The 26,259-nt window shown below is 40.2% G+C and overlaps 1 protein-coding gene across 1 annotated transcript in view; it reads right to left on the reverse strand.

The window, feature by feature from the left end:
• LOC127570997 (cadherin-12-like) overlaps positions 1 to 25,893 on the reverse strand; it is a 182,221-nt gene extending 156,328 nt beyond the window's left edge. The window contains exons 1-2 of the mRNA XM_052016968.1: positions 25,660 to 25,893; positions 1,105 to 1,399 (exon numbers count right to left, since the gene is read on the reverse strand). Of these exons, the coding sequence (XP_051872928.1) occupies positions 1,105 to 1,399; positions 25,660 to 25,893 (529 nt within the window). The remainder of the gene's footprint in view (positions 1 to 1,104; positions 1,400 to 25,659) is intronic.
• Between the last annotated feature and the right edge of the window lie 366 nt (positions 25,894 to 26,259).

Below are 26,259 nucleotides of genomic sequence, written 5' to 3' on the forward strand. Positions count from 1 at the left end.
TCCACTTTTGGTAATTCTTCTTTCTCCTCAGTTTTATGTGCTTTTGATGCCATTAATTACAATACTGTGGAGGAGTGTTTTTTGAATATTTACCAATTTATGGACAAAATCAAGTTCAGGACATCTGTAAAAATGGAAGCCATTCTTTACCCAGGGGATGACCTGCATTAGATTAACAGATAATGAACATTTTTGTTCTGCCTTCTGTTTATTTAAGCAATTTTATTTCCTCCTTTCTGTACCACGCTTTAATCTGCTGAATTTGAGAAGATGGACAGTCTGGTCTAAGGCTGGTTCTATGAGTGAAGCTCGTCAATCACTAGATTACTTGGGAAATACTGATCCTGGCTTTTTTTTACTCCTTCTGTTACTTTGAAGATATTGACAAAGAAGAAACAACGTTGGAGAAATGGATAGTATGCTTATTGTAAAAGGGATGGAGTCTTGCCTTATAATTTCACAGTCTCTATCTCAAGAGGAATACACTTGTATTGGAAGCAATTCAAAGAAAGTTCACCAGATTGATTCCTGGAATGAAGGGGTTGCCTTATGAGGAATATTAAAAAGGTTAGGCCAATAGACAATGGAGTTTAAGAAAATGAGAGGTAACCTTACTGAAACTCATAAGAATCTGAATGGGCTTGTCAGGGTAAATCTGAGAGGATGTTTTCCCTTCATGGAGTGAGCTATAATTAGAAGAACATGGTTGCAGAATAAGGGGTTATTCATTTAAGATACAAATGAGGAGGAATTTCTTCATTCAGAGGGTCATGAATCTTTAGAATTTTTTATCCCAGAGAGTTCTTGAACAATGCCAATGTATATTTTTGGTCCACAAGGGAACAGGTAGGAAAGTGGCGCTGAGGTCAAGATTCAATAGCACAGTGAGCTTGAGAGGTCACATGGACTATTCCTGCTCCATTTCCTATTTTCTTATGGGCTACAATGTCTCCTTTTTGGGAGAGAAGTGTGATTACGTATTTTCAAACTTTGAGGTTCCCTTAAAGCTTGAAGGAAAAGTATTATGCAGTTAAGGCATAAACATTTGCAAATTAAAACAACGCCCAAACTTGGTACCTATTACCATGATCTCATTCTACTTACCAGCAGGAGACATTTCCGGGACCTTTGCAACATAAGGCCCATCCAGAAACCTTGGCTCATTGTCGTTAATATCTTGAACCTTAATGATAAACTCAGATTCGGGCTCCACGGGTCTTCTGGTCTCTGTATCCACAGCCTGTGCGCGTAGAACATAGAAAGACTTTTCTTCACGATCCAGACTCTTTATTGCATGAATGTCCCCTGTTATCTCATCAATGGTGAAAATCGAGCCAGCTCCTTGGCCTAAGAGAGTGTATGTTACAGAACCATCTCCATTGTCCAGGTCAGAGTGCAGCTGGGCCAACACAGAGAAATCAAAGGTTATTAATGTGGAAATGTTGAAACCAAATATAGATGCTGTCTGATAACTCTATCTTCCTGAAAAAAAACAAGCGATTTAACAGTTCAGACATTCTCAGATCAAGTCATAAAGTAACAAGCATCTGTAGGAGAAAAGGAATTGTCGACTGTCCTGATGCTGGGTTTCAACCTGAAATGTCGACAATTCCCTTCATCCCACAGATGCTACCTGACCCCCTGACTTCTTCCAGCAGATTGTTTGTTGCTCCAGATTCCAGCATCTGCAATCTCTTATGTCTCCATAGGTCATAAAGTATGCTCATTCAACGATTATCTCCCAGCTTATTTTAGTAAAAGTAACATATTTTAAGTTGAATTTCCATATTTGCTGTGTTCTAGGACAAGCTAAAAAAAGCTCTAATAAAGAAAAGGTGGTTCATAATATTAAGATATCATTATGAGTTAAAATTTGGCTTGGTATAACATTGGAGCAAAATCTTAAACAGCAGGTCATACAACCTCTTGCATTTTAAAACAATTGGTTCTTGGAAGAATGTAGCAGTCAAACTGTTGGTATAATACCAGTCAAAGTCAGAATTAACTGTGATCTTTGTTCAAACATTCAAGCAGTAAATAGATTAAAGTGGCATATTAAAGACCAGCCAACAGAAAATCCTGTTCCAAAGCCACGAGTTGCCTGGGAGGTGAGATTTAAGTGTGAAATAGTCTTTTTGGCAGCTCACAGTTATTCCATAAACAGTTCAGCTACATTACTAAACAATATGATGGACAAATTTATCACTCTTAGTTCAGAAGAACTCTCTGGGCACAACGTATAAAGTAGAACCTGGCAAGAACGATCAAAACCCTGTAACAGAATCTACCCTATTTTTTACCCATTGATTTAAAATTGGAACAGGCTCCATTATGAGTGTTTCCCATCTCTGACCTTTCTATGCCCATTATGTGGGTAAGGATCTAGGTAGTAACAAAACCTAAAGCTTTCAATTACACTATAGGATACCAATTTGCAAATGTTCAATGCTTTTGTGTCAATTTTTTTCATTGATTAACGAGGTGTGACTTAATTTACAATATTTTATGTTATCTTTCTAAGACCTTAGAAAATCTTGAAATGGATTAAAAAAAGAGATTTCAATCCTTACAAGATGTTACTTCAAACATCTAAAGCTTGGTAAGCTGTTTATTGGAAGAGTGTTATTTGGAAAAGTAAAGAAATTCTTCGAAAGTCTGAGCCCAGTGACATCTTCACTGTTGTAACAATTGCAACGAGGACCATCAGTTCATGCTGTAACAAATGGTGAGGAATATTTTGGCTTGAGATGATAGTGCAAAGTTCACAATTACAACGTAGCAAAAAGAAAAGTTCCCTCTGCTCTCACTGCGCTTATTTTATATCTTCTCACATTATGAGTTTTTAGCTCATTGGACCTGGATTTTGAGTGTATCATCATTCTTTAACCATTGCCTCATCATAATGTTTCTCAATGTAGATTAAGGTTATATAGCATACATAATCAGAGGAAAACTTAATTATTTTTCCTGATTTAATCTTGCTAATTAATGAAGATGGAAGCTCTTATGAAGGTTAATCAACCTGAAACGCTAATGCCGTTTTTCTCTACAGATGCTGCGAGACCTGCTGAGTATCAAACAGCATTTCTATTTTATTGCTGCTTTATTTATTGTTATTTCGTGACCTTGATTACAGATGATTTTCAGAAATACCCACATCTGGCAGGCTTCACTATACATTGTTTCTGTCTATCCAGCCTTATGAAATGGACACAGCAAGGAAAATACATAACAAGTAGCTTGAATGATGAACTCCATTTCAGGTTAAATATCACTCTGTGGCTTTCGCATTGTGTTGGCTTCTTAATGTTCAAAAAGCTTCTTCCTCCTACATTCTTACTAAAACCCATTCATGTCAAACTCCTCTTGCGAAAAATTTTTCACAGACACAAGCCAATACAAAACTTAGCTTACACAATTTACTTTGGTACAGAATTGAAAATGGCCCAAGACACTCACTTCCCTATGAAGAGTTATCTAAATGTAAATTTTTTTGTCGTGCTAGATTATCTGCAGTGTCTGCCATTGACTTTTATCTACCGTGAATTGGATCAAATCTCTCCTAATGATTCCTATTTAAACATGAGACAGAAAGAAGACTTTCATCAACTGTGGCTTTCTCTCTTCCAAGTCAGAAAATTCTAGAATGAAGTCCAACTCTGGAGACGTCAGCCCAAAATTCTGGTGAAGGACTGAGAGGGTTTGAGAATGAAAGAGTTGCTTTTATTTTAGTTGAAATATTAAGCAGTAAAGAGAAACTTTTTAGACAGGATTGAACTAAGAAAGAATACCAGCAAGTCCAAGGCAGGTTTACAGTACATGTATTTAAATGCAGGAAGTGTGTTAAACAAGGCTGGAAAACTGTATATGCAATTTAATCACTTGGTATCATGCTGTTGTGGAAACAACAGAGCTCCGGCTAATAAAAGAGCAGGGATTAGTTCTAAGTATTTTTGGGTATGAGGTATTCAGGAAAGACTGGGAAGGGAAGAAAGGAGGCAAATAGGAGAATATTACAGCACTGGGGAGAGAAAGAATATTCCAAAGTGATCAAAGAAAGAATCTATCTTTTGAAAGTTACGAAACGATAGAGGTGTGATTCCACTACTGGGTCTATTCTTGTGGGACCAATATTGAGGAACAATTTAGCAGGTAAATTGCAGAAATATGCAAAAAGCTCTGCGGTAGGTGATATCCAAATATTAACTGTCCAAATAGAGACTGGAATAGCAATGAAAGAAAGGGTGAAGAGAAGGAGTTACTGAAGATTTGGTTGCTCTTAAAGTAGATAAATCCGCTGGTCCTGTTGACAAGGGAGGAAATTTCAGAAGTTCTGCCCATAATCTTCCAAACATCAGGGGTGACTCCTGCTGTCAGAAAATTGCAGAAGTTACACGCTTGTTCTAAAGAAGGTACAGGAAGGCATCCAGTAACCACAGACCAGTCAGAATAACCTTGATGATAAGGAAAGTTCAGCAAACAATAAACAAGAGCAGAAGTCGCAATCACATGGACAAGTGCGAATTGTTTAAAGAAAGCCAGCGTGGATTTGTTAAAAGAAAATCAAGTCTAATTTAGAGACACAAGCCTGTCCCATTGAGTTTTTCCAGCAACTTGTTTTTTGCATCATGTCTAACTTACTTGGCAGAGATTTTTGATGAAGTAACAGAGGAGGTTGATGTTGCAGATATGGGCACTATAGGTCATTTGATAAAGTCCCACATAATTGGCTTGTCATCAACAGTGAAGCCCAGCTGTAAGAGGGGCTGCAGAACCATAGAAAGAAAACAGGAAACAGAGAGTAGAAGTAAAGGATTATTTTTTCAGGCTGGAAGCAAGTATACAGTAAAGTTCCCAAGGGATTACCCTAACCACTGGCAGTCTCTTTGACCTGTATGTGCAGGGTAAAATTTCAATGTTTGCTGATGTCACTAAACTTGGAAGCATGGTGAACTACGAGGAGAATAGTACATAAGAACATAAGAAATAAGAATAGTATAGACCATTCAGCTCTTCAAGTCTGTTTTGCCATTCAGCCAGAAAATAGTTGATCTTCCTGCTTGAGCCACTTTCACCATATTCACGATTCCCTTAACATCCAGAAATCAATCTCTGATTCGAATGAACTCAGTGACTGAGCTTCCATAGTCTGAAGCAGAGAATTCCAAAGATTCACCACGCTATGCATGTCCCAGATAGGTTACCCCCTTATTCTAAGACTGTAGTCCCCTGGTATACACCTTGCCTGTTGAGCCTGATAAGAAATATTTAAATTTCAGTTAGATTTCCTGTCATTTTTTCTGAACTCTAGACATTACAGACCTAAACTACACAATCCCCAGCACTGATCCATGGTATTCCACTAGTCATAGCCTGCCAATCTGAGGAAGATCCAGGGATGAGGGACTTTAGTTACATGGATAAATTGGAGAAACTGGCATTGTTTTCATTGGAACAGGGGAGACCGCGAGGAGATCTGACAAAGGTATTTTAAATTATGAAGTGGATAGACAGCATGTTTAGATAGAACCTGTTCCCACTGGTGGAAGGATCAAGAACCAGTGGGAATAGTATGAACATGATTGGTGAAAGAATCATAAGCGACATGAAGAAATGTTTTTTTGACACAGAGTGTTGCTAGGGTCTGGGGTGCACTGTGAATGGTAGTAGTAGTGGCAGATTCAACTTTACTATTCAAAAGAGATAATTATCTGAAAGGGAAGAATTCACCAGGCTCTGGTGAGAAGACAGGGGAGTGAGACTATCTGCATTGTTCTTACAGAGAACCGGTATGGACTCAATGCATCAAAAAGGCTCCTTCCATGCTTCTGGGAAACCAAAGGCACATCTGTTCTCTCAGTTGGATGTGAAAGATGCCATGTTGCTGTTTTAAAGAAAAGTTTTCACCAGTGTCCTGACTGTAAATGACTGTTTCAGCCCATATATTTGTGATTACTTATACAGACACCCTCCTGAGCACTATGTAACATGGCTGCTTTTATTCATCACACCTGAGGTACTGGGCATGCCCAGAACTAGACACAGTATTCTTAAAGAGGAAACACACAGTATTCATAAAGAAAGGAAGTACAATAGCACCACGTGACAATAACAGCATTTAACTCAAGACTAAGTAATACTTATTCCTCACTTAACGTAATTGTCCAACTATTATCAGAAGCTATTTGTGGGATCTTGCTCTGCTCAAATTGTCAACAATGTTTCCTAAATTACAACAGCGACCGTACTGCAAAAAGCATTTCCTTGTCTGAAAAGCACTTGGAGACACTTCAGAGCTGGTGCAAATGGCAATTTATAAATACATGCTTATTCTTCATTCTCTTCTTTTTAGACAGTCCCTTTAAGGTTGGAATGAATGGCTTTCTATGGTATGAATGGCAGCCTAGGGGTCCACAGGCAGTCATTCGTGGAACAGATGGTTCTCGACAGGGTGGACGGGAGATACACCTTTTCCATTTTGATCAATGATGAACCAGAGATACAATTTTTAAAAGAGGCTTTCAGAACATACATGAAAGTGTTTTCACTTGGTAATTTCTAGCAGTGACAGAGCTTGGAGCAGAGTGCCTGTTTCAAGAATCTGGTACCAGACCTGCAAACATTATGGTTTGTTCACTGGAGCTGGCTGAGTGGAATTAAAGCCTCAATACTCGGCATATTGGGCTGGAAGGGGTTGCTGACTATTTGCTCACTTATCCTGCCAATAGGTTTGGAGGATTTTGTGGAGGCAGCACTGGAGATATCTCTCCCATGACACCCTCTTGAACACTATGTAACATGGCTGCTTTTATTTATCACACTTATGATACTGGGCATGCCCAGAACAAAACAGTATCCTTGAAGAGGAAACACACAGCATTCATAAAAAGGGGAATAGAATAACACCATGTGACAATAACAACATGACAACAACAATGCCTGCTTTAGGTAGTCCATGTCTCCAAAGCATACAGGAGGGCAGCAATCTCTGCTCTCCACTAGGCTATGAGTTTTGTGTTGGGTTTTGGGTCTTGACCCTCAAAATAAAGTCATGGAACAATACAGCGTGGTTGCAGGCCCTTCGGCCCAATGAGTCCACACAAGATCACACAAGATCACAAGACAAGGGAGCAGAAGTAGGCCATTCGGCCCATCGAGCCTGCTCCAAAGAAAAGGGAAAAAAGAAAAAGAAATGAGAAATTGGGGAAGGGGGGAAATCGAAAAAAAAATTCTAACCCCAATTTCTGGCCTTATCCCCATATCCCTTGATACCCCGACTAATTAGATATCTATCTATCTCTTCCTTAAACGTCTCCAATAATCTGGCCTCCACTGCTGTACTTGGCAAGGAATTCCACAAATTCACCACCCTCTGGCTAAAGAAATTTTTCCTCATCACTGTTTTAAACCTGTACCCTCTAATTCTAAGATTGTGCCCTTTGGTCCTGCACTCAGCCACCAAGAGAAACAGCTTGGCCACATCTACTCTGTCCAGTCCTTTCAACATTTATTCACCAAGATCTTCCCAATTTCCTGCATTCAGGCCATATCTCTCCAGGCCCCTCCCCTTCATGTACCTATGCAAGTGCTTCTTAAATGTACTTGCCTCAACCACTTCTTCTGGCAGCTTATTCCATATACTCACCACCCTCTGTGTGAAAAAGTTGACCCTCAAGTCCCTTTTAAATCTTTCCCATCTCACCCTAAATCTATGCCCCCTAGTTTTGGACTCCCCTACCCTGGGGAAAAGACTCTTACCGTCCACCTTATCTATGCCTCTCATAATTTTTGCAATGATGGCGCTGGATTGTGGCGTCTCGTTGCAAGCTGCTCTCTGTAGATCTACTCATTACTTCCACTATAATCGTTCTACACATTTAAATTTAAATTCTATGTCACTAACTATCGCTAATAATGTTCTTTAAAATCTTCTTACAGGGCTAGCAATCTTCCGACCTCCAGGAACGACTGTGAAATGGATCCGACTCCCGGATCTGCAATGCACTTCCCTGTAGCTGTGACACTTTACTCTGTATTCTGTTATTGTTTTACCCTGTACCACCTCAATGCACTGTGTAATGAATTGATCTGTACGAACGGTATGCAAGATAAGTTTTTCACTGTACCTTCGTACAAGTGACAATAATAAACCAAAACCAATACCAATTTTAAACACTTCTATTGGAGCGCCCCTCATTCTCCTACGTTCCAAGGAATAGACCTAGCCTGGCAACCCTCTCCCTATAACTCAGGCCCTCGAGTCCTGGCAACGTCCTCGTAAATCTTCTCTGCATTGTCACCAGTTGAACGACATCTTTCCTACAACAAGGTGACCAAACTTTTCCTCAGGTGGATAAAAGCTGTACTGGTGCATTGGAGGTGATGGTGAATATCATCATCAATGTCTGTCTTCACTGGCTAGTGGCTCCAAAGATATGGAAATTGGTGAAAGCTTTCCGGGGATTTGTCGTGGATTTTTATTGTACAGTAGGGGGAAGGTTGGTAGAAGACCTTTCCTTTACAGACGCTTAGTATAAAGCCCATTTTTCATGTGCTTCTGTGAATGATTCAACAATAATTTGGAGCATGGCCTGCAAGTATGTGCATAAGTAAGCAACATCTGTGTACAACAGCATAATGACTGAGGTTTGAAAGATCTTGGTTCTGGAGCAAAGATGAGGTAGGTTGAACAGTTTCCCATCTGTGCTCTAGATTACCTCCACCACAGTAGGAAATTGTTTGGAAATGAGCTGCAGCATTGCCATAAGAAAGATTGAAAAGAGAGTTGGACTGATAACATAGTTTTGTTATGACTCTTGTTAGCATGGGTCCCCAAAATGAAAATATATGTCAAGAATTTAACTTGTTTTGCACATGCTAGAATGCGCTAGCAAATATTTCTAGGTCTATTGTTAACCATTGGTAAATTGCCTGGGGATGTCCAAGCGTGACTGGTGTGATTCACGTTTGCCTGTTGCATGCCTTACAATATCATAAAGTCAAGTTACACATGTTTTTTCTACTGATAACAGAAACCAAATTTTTAGGGAGAAACTTTCAACTTTTCTGATAAAATAGAAAAAAATAGAAGCAAATTGCATAGAGTTTGGGAAAGATATGGCAATTAAAGGGTCATATCTTGTCAAGAAGATACAAAAGCCTGAAAGCACATACCACCAGGCCCAAGGATAGCTTCTATCCTGCTGTTATAAGGCTATTGAATGGTCTGCCAGTACAATGAGATGGACTCTTGACCTCACAATCTAGCCTTGCACCTTACTGTTTGTCTACACTACACTTTCTATGTAACTGTAACACTATAGTCTGCATTCTGTTATTGCTTTTCCCTTGTACTATCTCAATGTACTGATGTGATGAAATGATCGGTATGGATGGCATGCAAAACAAAGTTTTTCATTGTACCTCGGTAGATGTGACAATAATAAACCAATTACCAAGCACACACCATCTTCCAGCTTTACTTTTCAATGGCCAGTGCTTTGTGGGATAATTTACTGGAACTTCATTAACTCATTGTCTACTATGTTATTAAAATCACTTATGATCTTCATGCAATAATTATTAGGCCTTCATCAGCCTGCAACTTGCAATGGTAAGGGTCACTCACTGCAAAGGGATTCATCAGGCCAATCTATCATGGGGAGTTACCCATCCACTCAGGAAACCTCCATGTCCGTTATCTCCCCATTTTCTCTCCCCTCTCAGATAATATTTTCTGCTGTTGTACTGTGACTGTTATGATGACTATACTTCAGGAGATGACTCACTTCCCAGCAGTATGTGCAACAATGATGCAGCAGTTGCACTCTCTACAGGCAGCTGATGCTGGGATACTCACAGATCATGTTTTTGCACCTGATTCTGGGTGAAAGCCATCCTAATGATTTCTTCATTAGCCTCTTCATCAATTTTGAAAAGTTGTTGTGAGCGCATCAAAAATAAGGTGAACTCCAGTTTCTAGGCAATAGCATTCTAATCTGTTACAAAATTCTACCCATGCTGATAAATGGTTATAGTCCTGTATTTAAGCAAGAACAAACTGTCCTCGAATTGTCTGTCATTGTTTCTCATCTTGGCCCTGTAACACAAGTTTAGCAGTGATTATGATCTAGTTATTGACTATGCCACATAAAATCTTGGAACCCAATGTACTTGAAGGTACATAGAACACAGCCCAAGAACCATGCAACTGATTCATCTGGATGTTCAAGATTCAATTCATATGGAAACATAAACCAGCCACACTTATTGTTAATGATATAGAACATTCCAGCACAATACAGGCCCTTCAGCCCACGATGTTGTGCCAACATTTTATCCTGCTCTAAGATCTATCTAATCCTGCCCTCCCACATAGCCCTCCATTTCTCTATCATTCATGTAGCTATCTAAGAGTCTCTTAAATGTCCTTAATGTATCTGCCCCCACAACCTCTGCCAGCAGTGTGTTCCACACGCCCACCACTCTCTGTGTAAAAAACTTACCTTTGACATCGCCCTTATACCTTCCTCCAATCACCTTAAAATTATGCCCCCTCGTGTTAGTCATTTTCGTCCTGGGAAAAAGTCTCTGACTGTCCACTCGATCTATGCTTCTTATCATCGTGTACACCTCTATAAAGTCACCTCTCATCCTCCTTCTCTCCAAAGAGAAAAGCCCTAGCTCGCTCAACCTATCCTCATAAGACATGTTCTCCAATCCAGGCAGCATCCTGGTAAATTTCCTCTGCACCCTCTCTAAAGCCTCCACATCTTTCCTATAATGAGGCGACCAGAACTGAACACAATACTCCAACTGTGGTCTAACCCAAGTTCTATAGAGCTGCAACATTACCTCACGGCTCTTGAACTCAATACCCCAACTAATGAAGGCCAACACACCATACGCCTTCTTAACAACTCTATCGACCTGTGTGGCAACCTTGAGGGATCTATGGACATGGACCCCAAGATCCCTCTGTTCTTCCACACTAATAAGAGTCTTACCATTAACCTTGTATTCTGCCTTCAAATTCGATCTCCCGAAGTATATCACTTCACACATTGCCGGGTTGAACTCCATCTGCCACTTCTCAGCCCAGGTATGCATTCTATCAATATCTTCTTGTAATCTACAGCAACCTTCTACACTATCCACAACACCACCAACCTTTGTATCATCAGAAAACTTACTAACCCACCCTTCCACATCCTCATCCAAGTCATTTATAAAAATCACAAAGAGCAGGGGTCTCAGAACAGATCCCTGCGTAACACCACTGGTCATTGACCTCCAGGCAGAATATGCTCCATCTACCACCACCTTCTGTCTTCTATGAGCAAGCCAATTCTGAATCCACACAGCCAAGTTTCCCTGGATCCCATGCCTCCTGACATTCTGAATGAGCCTTCCGTGAGGAACCTTATCAAATGCCTTACTAAAATCCATTTACACCACATCCACTGCTCTACCTTCATCAATATGCTTTGTCACATCCTCAAAGAATTCAATTAGGTTCATGAAGCACGACCTGCCCCTCACAAAGCCATGCTGACTATCCCTAATCAGCCTATGCTTCTCTAAATGCCCATAAATCCTGTCTCTAAGAATCTTCTCACTGGCCTGTAATTCCCAGGGTTATCCCTACTCCCTTTCTTAAACAAAGGAACAACATTTGCCACCTTCCAATCATCTGGCACTACTTCCTGTGGCCAGTGAGGACACAAAGATCATTGCCAAAGGCGCAGTAATCTCTTCCCTCGCTTCCCGTAATAACCTTGGATTTATCCTGTCTGGCCCCAGTGTTCCAGCACATCCTCTTTTCTCACGTCGACATGCCCTAGCATATCAGCCTGTCATACGCCATCCTCGTAAACATCAAGGTCTCTCTCACTGGTGAATACTGAAGCAAAGTATTCATTAAGGACCTACCCGACTCCAGACACATTTCCTCTTTTATCCCTGATCAGTCCTACCCGCACTTTAGTCATCCTTTTATTCTTCACATACATGTAGAACACCTTGGGGTTTTCCTTGATCTTTCTTGTCAAGGACTTCTCATGTTCCCTTCTAGATCTCCTAAATCCATTCTTAAGCTTCCTCTGGCTACCTTGTAACTCTCCAGAGCCCTGTCTGATCCATGCTTTTTGAACCTCAAGTAAGCTTCTTTCTTCCTCTTGCCAAGATATTCTACGTCTCTTGTCAACCACGGTTCCTTCACTCTACCATCCTTATCCTGCCTCAATGGGACAAACCTATCCAGAACCCCATGCAAGCACTCCCTAAACAACCTCCACATTTCTGCTGTGCACTTCCCCAAGAACATGTGTTCCCAATTTACGCACCCAAGTTCCTGCCTAATAGCATCATAATTCCTCCTCCCCCAGTTAAATACTTTCCCATGTTGTCTGCTCCTATCCCTTTCCAAGGTTATGGTAAAGGTCAAGGAATTATGGTCACTATCTCCAAAATGCTCTCCCACTTAGAGATCTGAAACCTGATGAGGCTCATTGCCTAGTACCAGGTCCAGAATGGCCTCTCCTCTAGTCGGCCTGTCCACATACTGTGTCAGGAATCCTTCCTGGACACACCTGACAAAGTTCACCCCATCTATCCCCTTTACACTAAGGAGGTGCCAATCAATATTGGGGAAGTTGCAATCACGCATGACAACAACCCTGTTATTTTTGCACCTCTCCAAAATCTGCCTCCCGATCTGCTCCTCAGTGTCTCTGTTGCTATTGGGGGGTCTGTAGAATACTCCCAATAGAGTGATTGCTCCCTTCCTGTTTCTGACTTCCACCCACACTGACTCAGTGGACGATTCCTGGTACAAGAAACAATAAAAAACTAATTTGGGGATTTTAATAACATTAACTAGATTGTGCCCATTAGCTCCACCAACAACAAATATTCATGAATAAAATGCAGCACCATAAAAATAACAAACTTTTTCATCCTGCAGAGATTTCCAAGTCTCATATTACAAGTTTGTTTTTAATGTTATACCAGAATACATTATAAATATAATTCAAATTCTGGCATCAAAACATTACGATGCCTGTCTCTTGTGTTTTTGAGCCCAAGGGTAAAGATGCTTTGCTTCAATTATATAGGGGGCTGGTGAGACCACATCTGGAATCATTGTGTGCAGGTCCAGCCTCCTGACCAAAGGAAGAATTGACTTGCGATTGAGGGAGAGCAGTGAAGGTTCGTCCATTTGGATCCAGGGATGGGGAAGATTATTATATGAGGATAAACTAAACTGACTGAGTTTATATTCTGGGTTTCAAAGAATGAGAGATGATCTCATTAAAACATTCAAAAGTGCTCAACAGTGTAGATGTGAAACTGATGCTTCCTCCAGCTGGGATGTCTAGAACCACAGTTGCAATCTAAGGGATAGGTCATTCAGGACTGAGATGAGAAGAAATGTCTTCACCAAAAGAGTGGTGAATCTTTGAAATTCTCAATAAGACTGTGGGGGCTTAGTCACTCAGTGTATTCAAGACATGGATCAATAGCTTTCAAAGGAATGAAGGGATGTGGGGTTGGTACAAGAAAGTGGCACTGAGATGAAAGATTACCCATGACCTTTTTCAATGGCTGAGTTGGCATGAGGAGCAAAACAGCCTACTACTTCTTCTATTTTCTATGTGTCTTTTTTTAAGCACTGTTTGTCTGTCTCGTCCAGGGTGTGAGGAAATAAAAATGTTCCTATTAAATTTTCTGATTGAACCTCCACAGAAATCTTTGAGGACTGTGGATGCTGGAAATCGGAAATAATAAAAAAGGAGTTCACCAGGTCAGGCAGTAACTGTGGAGAGAGAAACAGTTTTTAAGAGTCATAGAGCTATACAACATGGAAACAGGCCCTTCAGCCCAACTCGTCCATGCCGATCATGGTACCTTCCTGAGTTAGTCCCATTTGCCTGGATTTGGCCTATACCCCTCTAAACCTTTCCTATCCATGAACCTGTCCAAATGTGTTTTAATCATTGTAATTGCACCCGCCTCTACCACTTCCTCTAGCAGCTCATTTCATACACCCACCACCTCCTGTGTGAAAAAAACCTGCCCTGCAGGTCTACTTAAATCTTTCACCTCTCACCTTAAACCTATGCCCTCTACCCCTACCCAGGGGAAAAGACTGTAACCATCCACCTTATCTATACCTCTCATGATTTTATAAACCTCTATAAGGTCACTTCTTAGCCTCCTTCACTCCAGGGAAAACAATCCCAGTCTATCCGGTCTCTCCTTATATCTCAAATCCTCCAGCTCTGGCAACATCCTTGTAAATCTTTTCTGCGCCTTCTATAGCTTAATCATAATATTCCTTTTAGCATGGTGACCAGAACTGCACACAGTATTCCAGGTTAGGTCTCACAAACATCTTGTACAACTTTAACATGATGCCCCAACTCTTGTACTCCATTCCCTGTCCGAGTACGTTCTTCACTACCTTGTCTACTCGGGTTGCCACTTTCGGCGATCTATGTACTTGTACCCTGAGGTCTCTCTGTTCTACAATACACTCCCCAGGGCCCTGTCATTCCTGTGGATGTCCAGCCCTGGTTTAACTTTCCAAAATGCATTACTTCGCACATGCTTGAGTTAAATTTGATCTGCCATTCCCTTGCCCACTTTCCCAGTTAATCTAGATCTTATTATGAACTTAGGCGATCTTTTTCACAGGACACCACACCGATAATTTTGGTGACCTCTTCAAAATTTATTAATCATGCCACCTACATTCTCATCCAAATCGATAATCTATGTGACAAACAGCAGGGGACCCAGCACCGATCCCTGCGGCACACCACTGGTCACAGCACTCTATTATCACCCTCTAACTCCATCCAGCAAGCCAACTTTGTATCCAATTGTCTTGCTCACCCTGGATCCCATGAGACTTCACCTTCTGAACCAGTCTACCATGTGGGACCTCGTCAAAAGCCTTGCCAAAGTCCACATAGATTAGATGAGATATCTTTATTAGTCACATGTACATCAAAACACACAGTGAAATGCATCTTTTTTGCGTAGATTGTTCTGGGGCCAGCCCGGAAGTGTCGCCATGCTTCTGGCGCCAACATTGTTTGCCCACAACTTCCTAACCTATATGTCTTTTAAATGAAACCGGAGCACCCAAAGGAAACCCATGCAGTCATGGGAAGAACATACAAACTCCTTACAGACAGCAGCCAGAATTGAACCCGGGTTGCTGCCGCTGTAATAGCGTTACGCTAACCACTACACTACTGTGCCCGTTGTCTACCACCCTGCCCTTGTGCATCCTCTTGGTCACCTCTTCTAAAAGCTCAATCAAATTTGTGAGATGTGATTTCCCATGCACAAACCCATGCTGACTATCCCTAATCAATCCTTGCCTTTTCCATACAGATCGATCCTGTCTCTTAGAATTCCGTCCAGTACTTCCTCACCACTGATGTTGGGCTTACAGGCTTGTAGTTCCTTGGCTTGTCGTTGCAGCCCTTCTTAAATAAAGGCACAACATTATTAGAAAAGATTTACGAGGATGTTGCCAGGACTAGAGGGCCTGAGTTTTAAGGAGGAGTTGGGCAGGCTCGATCTTTATTCCTTGGAACGTAGGAGAATGAGGGGTGACCTTAAAGAAATGTTTATAATTATGAGAGACATAGATAAGGGGGATGATAACAGTCATTTCCCCAGGGGAAGGGAGTCCAAAACTAGGGGGCATAGGTCGAGGGTGAGAGGGGAAAGATTTAAAAGGGACTTGAGGGACAACATTTTCACACAGAGGGTAGTGATTATGTGGAAAAAGCTGCCAGAGGAAGTCAATGAGCCAGGTACAATAGTACCATTTAAGAAAGACTTGGATAGGTACATGGAGGGGTGGGGCTTGGAGGAATATGGGCTGAACGCAGGAAATTGGGATTAGCTAGGTGGAGAATGTGGTCGGTGTGGACTTGCTGGGCCGAAGGGTCTGCATCTGTGCTGTGCTGCATCTGGGCAGGCACAGTAGCGTAGCAGTTAGTGTAACGCTTTCACAGCGCCAGCGACCCGGGTTCAATTCCTGCCGCTGCCTGTAAGGAGTTTGTACGCTCTCCCTGTGTCTGCATGGGTTTTCTCCTAGTGCTCCGGTTTCCTCTCACATTCCAAGGACGTACGGGTTAGGAAGTTGTGGGCATGCTATGTTGGTGCCGGAAGCATGGCGACACTTGTGGGCTGGCCCTAGAACACTCCAGGCAAAAGATGCATTTCACTGTGTGTTTTGATGTACATGTAGCTGATAAAGATATCTTATTACTGTATCACTCCTTAACATCAGCCACCCTCCAGTCTCCTGGCACCCCAGCAATTTTTCTCTGAGAATTTCCAAAACAAGTTTGTTCTAGTTTTCTCTCCCCAGATGCTTCTCAGACTGCTGAATATTTTCAGCATTCTCTGTTTTTTCCACAGAACTTTGACTTTTCCAATGGAAACTTGGACATCAATATTACTTCCACAGGTATTTTCCTTGGAGCTCATTTTCTATTGCTGAACGTGAAAACTGATGTAAAGCAGGACAAAGGCAAGGGGCAAGAGCAAACAGCCAACTATGTTTTGCCTCATTGTGTCACCTTTGCAGCTTCTTCCTTGTCTTGTTCCCTTTCCTCTTGAATTACCATGGAGAACAATGTGAAGAAGGGCTGGCTGTTCTCAACATATGGGATGTGGGGAGCCTGGGGAGGGGTCTTAAGTACTCCTGAGCATGAGCAAACGTCATAGCAAGAAATTGATTTTAAAACATGAAGATACCCACTATCTACTCCACACTTATACTTGTTGAAAGCAATTTTGAGCCCTTTAATTTTGTTGGTGTAATTTTTTGTCAGAAAACTCACAAAAGCAAATCATGTGAATATGTGATGGTGTAGGAACTTGGGGAGGCATATAAATGAGCATCAGAAGGTCTTGATAGTTTTATACTGAAAATGCTTAAAGAAACTTGCATGGAACAAAGTTTCATGCATCACTCAGGTTACCTATGAATTCCATTGGGAAAAATGTTGCTCTTATGTTCTAATTATATTGAAACATTCCAGGAAAATCTGGACCTTCATGTGTTTTAAAATTGAAATAACAGTAAAGTTGCATATTCAGAACATACCTATGATCCAGACATATTATTATTCTTATTTGCTTTGAAATTCATTCCTGGTCATTAGAACTAAATGAGTGACAAAGCCATTCACGCATTGGATTCTGCCTTTGTCATTCATTCTATTACAGCACTCCCAACCAGGAATGAATTTCTAGACACCTATGGTTAATAAACCTTGTTTGGTCCTTCATTTAATGTTCTCTTTGGCTTTCAAAATATTTACAGCACACAAGCAAACTATTCAATCTAGAAGGTCCATGCTGTTGTTTGTGTATGAATCTCATTCTGGTCTGGCTCATTTAACTCCAGCACGATCTTCTTCTATTCCTTTCTGCCTTGTGTGCCAATCTAGCTCCACTTTATATGTTACTCATTACTTCTCGTGGTAGCAGGTCTGCATTCTAATTATTCCCCGGTTAAAGAAATTTCTCCAGAATGCCCTGTTGGATTGATCTGGTATTTTTAGCCACTGAATCTGGTCTCACCTACAATCGGGAAATTCTCCTCTACATTGATTGTATCAAATAATTTCATTATTTTTAAGATATCCACCTGATCAGCCCTCAACCTATCCATTCTGGAGAAAAGTATTCCAATGTATTCTAACTTTCATGATATGAATAAGCTCTCAGTTTTGGTATCATTTTAGTTAAAAAAATGTAGCACAGAGAGACTTCGGGGTACAAATATATAGTTCCCTGAAGGTGATGCCACACATGGACGGGGTGGTGAAGAAGGTGTTTGGCATGCTTGCCTTCATCACTCAGAGCATTGAGTACAGGAGTTGGGACATCATGTTGCAACTGTAGAAGTCGTTGGCAAGGCTACATTTGGAGTATTGTGTGCAATTCTGGTCGCCCAGCTGCAGGAAGGATGTGATTAAGCTGGAAAAGGTGCAGAAAAGATTTATGAGGATGTTACTGGAACAGGGGGGCTTGAGTTATAAGAAGAGGCTGGATAGGATGGGACTTTTTCCCTGGAACGTGGAAGCTGAGGGGTGACCTTATGGAAGTATATAAAATTGTGAAGGGCATAGATAATGTGGGTAGTGAAGTCTTTATCCCAGGATAGTGGAGTCGAAAACTAGAGAGCAAAGGTTTAATGTGAGAGGAGAAAGATTTAAAAGGGATCTGAGGGGAAACTTTTGTACACAGAGGATGGTGGGTATATGGAATGAGATGCCAGAGGAAGCTGTAGAGGCAGATACAATTACAATGTTTAAAAGACCTTTAGACAGATACATGGATAGAAAAGATTGAGAGGGATATGAGCCAAATATAGGCACATGAGACTAGCTCAGATAGATATCATGGTCAGCATGGGAAGTTGGGTCGAAAGGACTGTTTCTGTGTTGTATGACTCTATGAATCTATTCTTGCATCTTCCCCACTACTTCTGCATTCTTTATTTACAATACGGAGACCACAACCATTCACAGTACTCCGTGTGATCTAAAGTCTGTAAATATTTAACACAAATTCTCTGATTTTCTATTCTCTTATTCCAGAAATAAACCACACTCTTTTATTTACTGTGTAATTTGCCTCATTAACTTTAATAAAAACAGAAAATTCGAGAAACACTCGGTATCTGTGGAAAGAGAAACAGAAATGATGCTTCAGGTCAAAGACCCTTCATCCAAACTTGGAAAGAGTGAATTTCAGATGCAGACTACAATGCACTGACATGTTTAGCACTAAACACACATATATCATGATAGTTGTGCATTGTCATCTTTCGTTGACTTCTGTAGGGTTTCATTGAGTGAATTTCAGAAGCAGAGTACAGCACACAGTTGGTATTTAATGTGCGCAAGGGATTGAGAAGGTTGTTACAATCATAGGGTAATCATTAGTTTTAAGAAAATGCATTACCTCAGACTTGCCGACATAGAACCCATGCAATCATTCTGTAGTATATTGTACAACCAGTGGAACAATAAACAGTCACAGGATCTGAGTCCAATGATCTGTGATTGCTTACCTATTGACAGCTACCAGGAATTGTAAAACAAATTGAGTGACTGACACTTTGATTTACCTGAGGAAAGTGGTTTTGAACTCATAACAAGCAGACTTCTGAAAATAAACTTGAATTGCTTAACAAAACCCACCTCACACCACTTAGAGTTTGACTGAGGGAGGATCTTGTCGTGACACGATTCAGAACACGGAGATAAAGGAACATCCTTCATTGTCATTAGAAGTAAATGTTGAATTCTCATTTTATTATTTATTGGATTATCAGTTTGTTTTGAGGAGAGTTATTATCATATTCTGCTTTCTTGATGAGTGTGATGACTCTTTTCCCAATTATGGTACTGTTGTACACAATTAATTACAATTTTTTATATCAGCAGCATGAAAAATGATTTGTTATACCAATATCCTAAAATGCAACCACACACTGGGAACATTCACTTTCCAGAAATGCATTATGTTGCTGATGTACCATTTGAACGTGGCACTACATTTGATAAATGTTTCTCTTTTCTTTAATGTGCACATTAAAGCTTTTCCAGAATATACATCTTGTGATATATATCAATAACATGTCTCATTTGAATTACTTAGCAAGACTTTGGGGTGAGGACTGAGAACTGCTGATGTCACATCAGCTACAAGAGTAATTGCTTTTGAAAAGGTGCACATTATTATATTGCTAACACTGCAATCTCTAATATTCATTGCACCTTTATGGGACTGTAATACCAGAAAGCAAGATCCAAAAATAAACTTACATTTTATTTGCCTGTATTTTTAAATTACATTGCAAAACTTTGCATTTTTAATGTTTCAGTAGTGATTTAAGTGCGGAGAAAAATGTTGTTATGTTCAAATACTCGTAAAAATAATCAAAAGTAAATGTTGAATCCTATATCAGCAGTAACACAGAGGATTATTTCAAAATATAAGCACTTCAATTTCTAGTTTACTTTTAACTTGTGAGCACTTGGCCAGCAGAGGGCATCAGCTTGCTCCAGTGGCAAAGAGACTGCTGCGAATTTAAATCTTGAGACAGATTGATGTTTATGAGCCTTAGCGCTGTCAATTTTGTAGCAAGCATCAGCTGCAGATAATCTGGGACTGGAAGCATTGTGAAGGTTATAAGGATCTTGACATGGGGAGGTGAGCCCAGGCTGGAAACTGCTTCCAGTATTATCATGGTGCACAGTGATGTACTCTTTGCACTCCCCACCCACTCCTAAAAATATATTTTAAGATTTAACACACCAATTATATGGCCAGAGGCACATCAGAGAGTGCAAGGCACCAGATAAATCCTACAACATCATTTTCAGTTTTATGTACATCCCATAATATTTAATTTGCACTTTGAAAGTGTCTAATGAAATAGATTTGGGATCTATGCAATTGGCAGTGGGCTGATTGCCAGGGCAACAGGATAAGGACAAGAACTTGCATTTCCAACAGAAACATACAAAATTCTTATCGGGTTGATGGTCGATTAACTGGGAGTCCAGAACCAAGGGCTTCAGTCTCAAAATACGAGGAAGGCTATTCAGGACAAGAATAACAAGAAATTTCATCACCCAGGTGGTAATAAGTCTTTGGACCAAGAGGGCTGGGAAGGCATAGTCACTGAATTTCTTCATGACAAAGGTTGATAGAGTTTTGGCTATTAAGAGGATCAAAGGATATGGGAATAGAATAGGAATGTGGCACTAAGATAAAAGATCTACCATGATATTATTGTTTGTGGGAGCAGACACGTGGGCTGAATGGCCTGCTTGTTTCTTTTTCTTTTATGGTCTGTCATACCTGCAAGGTCATGAAAATATACTCAGGTGCCAGCATGGCATGGGAGCATCATCAAACTAAAACTGAAACAAAGCTACATAAGGATATGTTAAGAAGGTGACTGAAAGTCTGTCAGACAGTTCAGTTCTGAGGTTTGTAGCACTGGAGAAAAAATTGGAGACATGAAGAGAGGGTATGGAACTTAAGTCTACCATTCCCATTATGCAATCCCTTTTGACCCTCCATTATGCATAATTCGGGATAATTAAAGTGATCCCCTCACACTTGCCTGTGCCTCGGTCTGTGTAGGATTAGTGAGGGAATGTCTGTGATTTATCTTGCAAGAAGCAGTCTCCTATTGAATAACTGGACCTTGCCAAGTAACTAAGCTAGGCCTGCACAAAATAGGACTATGGGCTGCAACCCACAATGATAGTAATAAGAAATTAAGTAGTTCACTGCTTGATTTCTGGATATCTCAGAAATTGTTATTTGTTTATCAAATGACTGCAAGGTGTTTGAGAAATATTGGTCTATTCTGACAAGACTTAGAAGAATGAGTCCTGTACTGTACTGTTCCAATGAGACACAGAAGATTCTGAAATAGATTGATAAGCTGGCTATTTCCTCTCCATGGAGAATCCAGAATGAGGGTACAAATTCTTGGAAATTTGGAACATGTAGAACAGACCTTTGAGACTTGTGATAAAGCAGTGATTTACTGAGGAATGAGTCTTGATAAAGTTCACACCTGGCCCATCAGATTTGCACTTGGGAGGGCCGGAGGATGAACAGCAACTGCATTAATTTCAATGGGTCATTGGCACCATAGAGAAGAGTCTGTGCAGGACTCCTTTAGCAACCTAGTAAAGAAAGGCACCATGGGTGGCAAGCTTGGGCAATGGATTGAGTCCAAGACAATTTAGCCCAAAATCAAACTATTAATCCAACAATTCTTGCTTCTTTTAGGGCTCCTAATAGCTTTAAGAAATTGTTTTGGACCATATTTGGCAAAGATGTCTTATTCCTGAACTGACAGTAGCCATGACAACCTAGGGAAAGTTGGAATGACCCATCCTCAATACACCCAAAACATAACACTCATCTGTTTGAGTAAAAACATTCAGTTTCTGAATCTGTACTATTAAGATTTTTTCCAAGTCCTCACCTTAGAAGTGGATGGCAAGAGAGTCCTTCTTTAGAATAAATGTTGCAATGAATTAAGATACTGTTTGCACTCACTGACTAACTTTTTTAATATGCAGAAGAGGTGAGAACAACAATTACTGCCCATCCCTCACTACCCTTCTTGATAATTGAGTGGCTTATATCGTTGTGAGTCTAGAATCAGGTAAGGGCATTAGACATTACCCCACTCCCCCCCCTCCCCCCCACCCATAGGGAATTAGTTACCCAGTTTTTACAATGAGTTTGTAGCTTCATGTTCACTTACACTAACTTTTAAATAGAGATTCATCTAAGTAAAAGAATTTTATACTCCCAAGCTGCTCTGGTGGGATTTGAACTCTGCTTTCAGATCATGAGGCAAGAACATTGGATTACTCGTCCAAAGCATAGTCACTCTGCTACAAAATACCTTTGTAAAGAATTGTAGATCCTGCATCACGGAAGTTCAATATTAAGCTGCTATGCATTACTCTGAACTGGAAGGTCACCACCAAATGCACAAAGCTCAGTTAGCAGGTAGGATTTTAGCTCTTGCTCCCACAGTAAGTGGCACACCATTATTTTGAACATCCATTCTTTATCCCACCTGATTTTCCCTTCTAACATGCAGAAATTAATATTGACTATGTCAGATTCTTAAAATGGTTCACAGTGAATATTCAAATATTTTTCTTCATTAATGAGTGTAGCGTTCAATAATCTTGGCAAGAAAGCAGTTTAATGCAGGCATTCAGGGTAAGACAGGGTAAAACAGCTTCCAGTCGATAAGCAGAAAGAGCAGTAAGTGCCGCCTATAATGCACCTGGAAATATTATGCTTGTTAAGGCTCACAAGGATATATTTTTGTATTTGTTTTCCCTGAAATCCAGGTACCGGAGGCCAGTCAGATGTCCCATTTCTCTGGACAGAATATCAGGAGCAACTGGTGCCCAATTTAATGACGTGTTTGCTGGACAAGCAAAGCTGCAGACTGGTTGTAATTTCATAAAAACTGCCCTTCATTTTACTGCGGTCAGTACATTGAACCATAAAGCACTGAAACTACTTTTCTCCAGCATTGTAAAAATCAAACTGAAAGAAATATCTTGTTTTTATTGGAGTATGAAAATCTTAACAATGATTCCTAACTTTGATCAATAGCTACCAGAAAAGTGAAGGGCTTGGATTTAAAACATGAAATATTTGTGTACGACTGCTGAATGCGTGTGTCAGGCTTCTTCTTTCACAATGTGAATAGAAGTGTTAAAGTGAAGGAATGAAAGATATGTCATTACTGTATCTGTCCCCAAAACTTTCAGCAGGAGATCACTTCCCTTCACCTCTTCATTTGGTATCATCTTGTATTTTTGGTGCAAGGAGTATTGTTATGGAGGTCTGCCAGATGATCCAACCCATGCTAAAAAGTGTTTGAGATCCAGTTCAATTCGGATCAATTTGCGAAAAATAGATTTAGCCCAAGAGGTATGTTCTTTATGTTGTCATTTTCAACAGATCAGTAAATTGAGGTTTTCATTTTTATGTAACCCTTGAGGTGATGAATTAAGTATAGCAGAGATCATTCCTGAGCATGCACATTGATGGGCAAGAAATCACCACCAACAATACATTTACACTTACAAAAATTACGAACTTATATATTTTCTTATGTCATTCAGGAGTCAGCAAGGGCAGTATTTATTGTCCATCCCTTAGTGTCCTTGAACTGAGCATCTCACTAGAGTCAACCACATTGACTGTGGTGTATAGGCCAGACCAGATAAGGATGGTAGATTACCTCCCCTGAAGAAAACATAGAACAGTACAGTATAGGAACAGCCCTTTGGCCCATCATGTTTGTGCCAACCAGGATGCCAATCTAAACTAATCCCATCTGCCAGCACATAGTCTGTATCCCTCTATTCCCTGCATGTTCATGTGTCTGTCTAAATGCCTTTTAAACATCACTATCAGATCTGATTCTACCATCTCCCCTGGTAGCGCATTCCAAGCACTCTCTGTGTAAACCAACTTAGCTCACACATCTCCTTTAACTTTTCCCCTCTCACCTTAAACCTGCTCCCTCTAGTATTTGACATTTCCATCCTGGGAAAAATACTCTATCTACCCGATCCATGCCTCTCAGAATTTTATATACTTCTATCAGATTGCCCCCTCAGTCTCTGACACTCTAATGAAAACAATCCAAATTTGTCCAACCTCTCCTTGCAGCTAATTCACTTCAAACCAAGCAGAATCTTGGTAAAATTCTTCTGCACCCTCTCTAAAGCCTCCACATTCTTCCTGAAGGGCAGCAATCAGAACTGCATACAATACTCCAAGTGGAGCCTCACTGAAGTTTTATACAGCTGCAATGCGATTTCCTAACTTTTGCACTCAGTGGCCCAACCGATCAAGGCAAATATGCCATTGCCTTTTTTTAACCACCCTATCAACTTGTGTTAGCATTAGTGAACCAATCTGATGTTACATCAAACAAGAAGTTTTATGGTCTTTCACATCCAAAATTGTTAATGAAATTTAAATTGTATAGCTGGCATGGTGGGATTATGAACTCAGGTTTCTCAATTACTAGCTGGTAATTTAACTACTGTACCACCACTATAATCATATGGAAGCAATGAGGAATTTAAGCCGTTAAGGTCTATTCTCATTAATCAATAATATTCTTGGATAAGAGATGAGCAGACTCTACTACATCTTAGTATAATCTCCATTACCTGTTGCCTCCAAACATAAAACCTGTGTGAATGTAATATACCACAGCCTCTCATCAGTGACAAACTTAGCTAGAAATCTGAAACTAAAACACAATGGTCAGCAGCTAAGTCCCATATCCTGAGAGTGAAGGTAAGGCAGTTACAAGGTTAAACCTTCCATCAAGTTGTATGAAGCTAAACTACTTTTCTCTTTCACACATGGACTGACCTGCTTCACATAAGCAGCATCTTCTGTTACTGCTATCTGCCCACCTAAATATGTTGAAGGAAATTAGTGAGATGCATTGTTGTAGTAGCAAGCAAAACATTCTTCAGTTCCCAACTGCCATTGATGTCAATGAGAAAGTTGTGTTTTGCTTTCTTCTGGGTCAGAATATGAGAATAACCGTTTGTGACGATGTCAAGGTTTTTATTTGGTGCTATCAAACAAACAGTAGAAATATGAGGAAAAGAAATGAAAACATAATGTGCCATTTAAATCCTACATTCTCACCACTGCTAATTCAGTGCAATACTTGCTGACTGCATAGAATCATATAGCAGCACTATTGTTTGAGGAACTTGTGATGCAATATTAAAGTTACAACTAAGCAAAAACTATTCAGAGAATAAATCCAATTTTATGTCTGAATGAAGCATTTGAGTATAAAATATATTGAAAATTATTTTTCCCATCTTATATTAATGAGAATCATTTGACATAAGTAGGACATTTAATATTTTAGGTGCAATACCAAACAATAACTTAAAATGAATCAAATTGGGTACTCTTTTATCAAATATAACTGTCAAAAGAATTTATAGACAACTACCAAAGAAACACTATTAAATAAGAAAAGCATGTAACAGTAAAATATTTTACCTTTCCCACATACTGAGGTTCAGACCCCATGTATTCTTCCAGTACAAAGAACTGGTTCCAGATCCAGCCACGTCGAACACGCTGAAGCATAGGAGCTCCATCTCCTGACAATTCAATGATGTTGTTGCTCCCTGGGCGCCCTGAACTCTTTGGTGACAATGACTCCAGAGGTGTTAATAGACCTTCGTCAAGCAGGATCCAAAGAAACAGCGAGAAACAATTCACAGTCAGCATTTGTCTCTGGCAGAGTATAGCTCAGCATATACGAATAAAAACTGCCGTCTAGAAGGATGCTTCTTGATTCATGTAGACTACCAGATGTCTCCAAGTACGTTGTCTATGCTTCAGATCCAGCTGATCTTCTTTGTTGTTTAAATATGCAAACATGTAGTGCCATCTAATGCATTAAATTCTGTTTCTGGTCCTGGTAAGAAGAATTTGCACAATTACACATTGACACAGAATGTGTATTTCAACTAAATGTATTTGTGTTGAGATCAAGCATGAAAAAAATAAATTTTCACTTCACAGACAACTGGGTGATACAATGCACACAAATAAAATGCCTTTGTTTCTATCTCTTTCGGAGATATAACTCTA

This window comes from Pristis pectinata, chromosome 5 (genome assembly GCF_009764475.1).
Source record: "Pristis pectinata isolate sPriPec2 chromosome 5, sPriPec2.1.pri, whole genome shotgun sequence".
NCBI classification, from domain to species: domain Eukaryota; kingdom Metazoa; phylum Chordata; class Chondrichthyes; order Rhinopristiformes; family Pristidae; genus Pristis; species Pristis pectinata.